Here is a 6431-nt window from a genome sequence, read left to right on the forward strand (position 1 = left end):
AAAATTCATATAATTGAAGGAAGGATGAATGGAAAAATGTACAGAGACATTCTTGATAAAAATCTGCTGCCATCTACCAGGATGATGAAGATGAAACAAGGGTGGAAAATTTCAGCCAGACAATTATCCCAAACACACAGCCGAGGAAACTCTCAATTGGTTTCAGAGAAAGAAAATAAAGCTGCTAGAATGACCCAGCCAATCACCTGACTTGAATCCAATAGAAAATCTATGGAAATAACTGAAGATCAAGAGTTCATAGAAGAGGCCCACAGAACCTTCAAGATTTGAAGATTGTTTGTGTGGAAGAATGAGCCAAAATCACACCTGAGCAATGCATGCGACTAGTTTCTCCATACAGGAGGCGTCTTGAAGCTGTCATTAACAACAAAGGCTTTTATACGAAGTATTAAATACATTTCAGTAAGCGTGTTCAATACTTTTTCCCTGGGTCATTCCATTTTATTACACAGAACTTAATTAAGTTCAATACTTATTTTACCCGCTGTGTATATGTATATAATTTATAATGTATAATTGAAATGATTATTCTGTATCATTTGAGTTCAGAATAGAAGGCAGTGCAATCACCTACAAAAAGCAGATAAAAGGACAGGATAGAAAAGACCCAAAATAACCAAGTTAAGTTTGACTATAAAGGAATTCAGACATAATGTAAAATGGGTCTGATGTATGTTCTAAAACTATTGATTAAAATGGCTTGGTTGCAGTTCCAATGCTTTTAAAAAATGGGATGTGAAGTTAAAAAGTGTGAAAAGTGAAAAAACAAAAAAGGGGGAGGATTATGTTTGGGAATCGTGGGTGTGATACATCTGGTACAGGGTTATTTTTTAGGCCTATACTTAATTGTGATAGTTGGGTTACATTTCTTCTTATTAGCTTGGCAGTTGCATTGATGAATACAAATACATCTTTGCTGAGGGTTACACAGGAAGCTCACTGAATCGGCAGACAAAAAGGCAGAAACAAACTTTTAGAATTAAAAATGAATTTATTTTATGCGTACAGGCTTTAAATATATTATAAATTAGGAGAAACAGTCTTTTATTGTGAAATATACAAAGAAATAGTAAGCTAAAATGTACAAAAAACAATCCTTAAAGGACTTGAAAAATTGTGCAAAACTAAGTCTTCTTATAGGATGACCTCAGTTTGTTTTTAGGAAAAAGGAACAAGAGAGTGCTCTTACATGGGATTGGGATAGTAAAGCAGCCTCTGCAACAGAGAGGACAAACACGGAGAGAAACAAGAAGGGAGGTTACTTTACAGGACGCTGTGTACTAGAAAAACGGGTGCATTTAAAAAAGCATGCTGGGATAGTCAAGTGTACAAGGGCACTTCTGTTAGTACGTTATCTCTGGTACAAACAAACACAATGCTGACTTCCGGTGAAGGACAGCGATGTTTGGGATATCTAATAAGAAATGTTCATACATTAGACCCATGCTGCATTCACAATAGTGGGGTTAATATTATAGTTAAGGAAGCCAGTGCAAAGCGAAACAACCTGATCACCTGACCCATGCAGGCCAATCGCGTTCCTGCTCTCACGGTTCAGCCAATCAGAGGTTGGAGCATTGGAAACTTGAAACAGACTATGTATGATGTAGAAAAGGATGCAATATGAAGAGAAAGAAGGAAATTGAGAGAGAAATAGCACTAAAATCAAGGGTGAATTTTCCAGAACTATAATTATGCATGTTCAGTACACTTAAACACTGACAAAACAGTGCAAGAAAAACAAAAATACACTTTTAAAGCTTTACACCACACATTTAGTGGAATGTTTGAATACTGATTGATTAAACAATTGGAGGTACAGTACCCTATTCACGGTGATACCAAGGGACATTTCCTCCACTTTTACATTAGAAATCAATGCAGAATATGATGCATTTGTCCAACAAAGACTATTTGCATTACATCACAAAGAAAAAAAAAAACACAATTTTGGTTATAAGCTACATCTAGATTTCCCAAAAGGCCGTAAACTAAGAAAAAGTGAACATTTTAACAACAACAACAAAAGAGATAAAGCGTATCATATTTCCTCATTAACAAAGTCGTCAAAATGCATTTTAATACTGTTTGGCATTTCCATTGCACATTGAATAAGGACACAATTTTGGTTATAAGCTACATCTAGATTCCCCAAAAGGCCGTAAACTAAGAAAAAGTGAACATTTTAACAACAACAACAAAAGAGATAAAGCGTATCATATTTCCTCATTAACAAAGTCGTCAAAATGCATTTTAATACTGTTTGGCATTTCCATTGCACATTGAATAAGGGGAGATGCAAACCTTAACGTCGCAGTCACGTTAACTGGCAGTTTCAGGCAGTTAGGATAAAGCGGCACAATCCTTCTCAGTAAAGTGCTCTTAGTTTATCAGCTTTGGATCTTACATTTTCAATCAAATAAATATTTACGAACACTGAAGGTTTCTTAAACCCTGTAGGGCCATAGTTGTTCTTAAAGGGACAGTTCACCCAAAATGACAATTCTTTCATCATTTACTCGCTCTCATGTCATTCCAAACCTGTCTGACATACTTTCATTTGCAGAACACAAAATAACATACTTTGATGAATGTTGATGATGTTTTTGTAATACAATGAAAGTTAATGGGGTCCAAAAAATAACATTGGACCCCATTGACTTTCATTGTATGTACACACTTTTCTTTAATTAAAATATCTTCTTTTGTGTTTCGTTGAAGAAAGTCAGTCATACAGGTTTGGAATGACATGAGGGTGAGAAAAAAAAAAAAAGACAATTGTCTTTTTGGGGTGTACTGTCCCTTTAAGAAGATTAAAATTCAGCATCTCACTCAAATTACGTAACCCTGTCAAAGGTACCGAGAGATAACTAATATTATAAGCAATAAACTAAGGATTTCAGTGTAAGGGACTGGCCCAGTCTACAGAGTTTAAGAAGCCCCTTCCCTCGTCAGTCCAGCGGTACCGAGGACCCTTTAAGGCAGCTGGAGCCCCCGGTACGGCTCGACTGACTCCATCATGCTCACTGGGGAGGGAGCGATGGCCTCTCGGCTCATCTGGCCTGTCATCTCATGCAGCACGTATATGAAGGGCACACCCAGACTCAGTAGCTCATAAAGGAATACATAGTCCTCCTGGCGCTCTCTGAGGTGTAGCCCTACGGCCCGAGCTGCCTTATACATCCAGCGGGCAAGCTGGCGGGGCGTACCGAACAGTGTGCGGCCCACGTGCAGTGGCCAGTGCAGACGTTTCCTAATAAGGGAAGTCAGGGTACCTGAGGACAGGCCGCGGAGGCCGTCGGTGGCCGTGTAATCAGAACTAGCGCTGGACGAGGGTCTGCCAACTCCGTTGATCTGTAATAATGATGTAAATAAAACAGAAGAGGATGGTAACATTTACGCTACACTAAAAGAGTTACTTCTAATGTACATTTCAAATGTGCATAGGATACGGCAAGTAGACTGCACCAGACAAACATAATGTATAGATTAGTGATGATAATAATAAATAACAACAACAACAACAACTATTACTAATAACTAATAATTATAAATAAATAATAAAAAGAAAATGACTAATAATAATAATAATAATAATAATAATAAACCAATCTAGATTATTACTATTATTAATGTTATTACTATTATTAGTTATAGGTATTACTATTATTAATAATAATACATGACTGAATAATAAAAATGATTCTGAAAAGTTATTAACAAAATCTACATTATCTTGATTATTAATAATAATTATAATAATTAAAACACAACACCACCACCGATAACTAATAATTATATTTCTAATAACTAATAATTAGTTATATTTCTAATAACTAATAATTATATACTATTATAAATAATAAAAATTGCTTTTATAATTAAGTGTATAATAATAATGATTACTATTATTATTGTTATTACTATTATTAGTTATAGTAATAATAAAAAAAAGAATATTACTAATAACTAATAATTATAAATGAATAATAAATGAAGAAAACATGACTAAGAATAAGAATAATGAACAGATCTAGATTATTACTATTATTATTAATGTTATAACTATTATTAGTTATAGGTATAAATAATAATAATAATAATACATGATGGAATAATAAAAATTATTCTGAAAAGTTATTATCATTATTATCATCAAAATCTACATTATCTTGATTATTAATAATAACTATAATTAAAAACACAACAACAACACCTATAACTAATAATTGTCACGTTTGGACTTTGTTTTCAGTTTGCTTTGTTTTGCCCCGTCTACAATTTGTATGCATTGTTATTAAATTACAAATACATTTCAAATAAATAGTGCATCAGATGTAAATAAAAATGATTTAAATAACTGATTTAAATCATTATTGGTCTATTGCAGCATTCTGCTGTCAAATATTTTTGTATAACTAATTCTAAACTGTATAACTGACTGATTTATTGGTTGACCACATCTGTTTAATAAAATGTATCAACATTACCTCTCCTCTTCGATGCCTACTGCTGATTTTTCTCTGAGAAAAGTGCAGCTTGCAGTAAAAAGTGGCTGCAAGAAAATAACACAAGTAAATAATTTATTCAGTTCAATACTACATACTACATGTAGCAGTCTAATGAATAAAAATGGCATTATAAACACAATGTCACTAACAAACCTTGGTTGGAGTCGAAGGCATGACCACCCAGCCGCAGCGTGCAGCCGCAGATGTTACAGCGGAAACACTCTCTGTGGAAGAAGTATCCCTCTGCACTGAGCCGCTCCATTATGTACACACGCTTCTTACAGAAGTGACAGATGTCGCTGCCGCCCAGACCCAGAGGAAACTCCTTTCGCATGCTAGTCTGAAACACAACATCATCCATTCAATAGTGGGAAGGGATAAAAGGGATCAAACTAAATTTTGCTGTTACAACATTGTTCTAATACACTGCAATGAGATCAGACACACAGGTTATTCATGGATAAATAAATATATAAATAAATTCAAAAACATTAAATAAATTATTAAATAAAATAATTTAATAATATAAAAAGGCAATTAATTAGGGCAAAACCAGCTAGGAACCACAGTGAAATATCACAATTTTAAGTTCGCAGGTCAGTGAAATCACACAATATGAAAAGGGCACAATATTTAGTTAATCGATCAATAAATCAATAAACCAATTAATCAATGCTTAAGCCAAAGCATGAAGCATTGTCCTGAAAAATAAGGCAAAAAGCTTGTGCTTTGATTAGCCAGATACTAGAATATATATTACCGCCCCAGATTCTGCACTTCTTCTGGCCTCTGTCTGTGGACAAAGACTCTCTTAACTACAGAAAATGTCACAAAGTTTTGGCCGTCAGCAAAAGAACATGTAGTTTTGCACTTCTTTCCGCTTTCTACAGATCACAAGATTTGAAGACACTAGTTTACAAAAGAAAACAACTGAGAAATAAAAGAAAACCTCATGACATTGGCCTACATCCTGATGCTGTAACTTTGCAATACAGACTAAATCATTGTTGGGAAATTAAAAAGACTTCTGATTCACATAAACGAGAACATCAGGGCTCCTCTTAAAGTGGTCATATGACGTTGCTAAAAAGAACATTATGTTGTGTATTTGGTGTAATGCAATGTGTTTATGCGGTTTAACATGCAGGAAAATTTGAAATTGCATCATATGACCCCTTTAAAACTTCAGAGGATTCTGTAGTTTCAAGAAACAACCTTATCTCCTAAACATCATCTTGTCCCAGGACAGAAGCTGCTTACCAGCGAGAGGGTGAAGGGGTTGTTAGGTCTGTGATCGGTCTCGTATAAGATGGCCAGAGTAGCTGCTTTAACACCAATAGCAGAAGAAACCTTTCCCACTGTTCTCTGACAATCAGCAGTGAAGAAATGAAGGGGGAAAAGGAGAATAGAAAGAAAACAACGCAAATCAGGAAAAAGAAAAAATGTGGTAGATATTCAAACCATAGTGGAAAGTGATAGAGATGTGAAAGTGTGAAAAAGCGAAGACTTTTTAATCAAATGTAAATTAAAATGTAAACAAATGTACAATATTTAAATGCATTCTTTTTTTCATGAAAGTTCTCTTTTTTTTGTAGGAAACTATGCCCTATTTCTATACCCCCAATTTATTAGATTTCTATCTATGAATAAGGAATACTACTATATAGAAATATGATCAGTTTTACCACCATCTTATTTCTTCATACTACAGGGACTTAAAGGGATAGTTCACCCAAAAATGAAAATTTGATGTTTATCTGCTTACCCCGAGGGCATCCAAGATGTAGGTGACTTTCTTCAGTAGAACACAAACGAAGATTTTTTACTCAAACCGTTGCAGTCTGTCAGTCATATAATGGCACTCAATGGGCTCCACGGCTTTGAGAGTCAAAAAAACAT

At 34.6% G+C, this 6431-nt stretch overlaps 1 protein-coding gene across 1 annotated transcript in view; it reads right to left on the minus strand.

Moving 5' to 3' along the window:
• Positions 1 to 6431, minus strand: part of LOC107745933 (protein-methionine sulfoxide oxidase mical2b-like) — a 63809-nt gene that overhangs the window by 13513 nt on the left and 43865 nt on the right. The window contains exons 20-23 of the mRNA XM_016559970.1: positions 5793 to 5897; positions 4686 to 4872; positions 4512 to 4576; positions 3005 to 3375 (exon numbers count right to left, since the gene is read on the minus strand). Coding sequence (XP_016415456.1) covers positions 3005 to 3375; positions 4512 to 4576; positions 4686 to 4872; positions 5793 to 5897 — 728 coding nt within the window. The remainder of the gene's footprint in view (positions 1 to 3004; positions 3376 to 4511; positions 4577 to 4685; positions 4873 to 5792; positions 5898 to 6431) is intronic.

This window comes from Sinocyclocheilus rhinocerous, unplaced genomic scaffold (assembly GCF_001515625.1).
Source record: "Sinocyclocheilus rhinocerous isolate Xijiao unplaced genomic scaffold, SAMN03320098_v1.1 scaffold2183, whole genome shotgun sequence".
Taxonomy (NCBI): Eukaryota; Metazoa; Chordata; class Actinopteri; order Cypriniformes; family Cyprinidae; genus Sinocyclocheilus; species Sinocyclocheilus rhinocerous.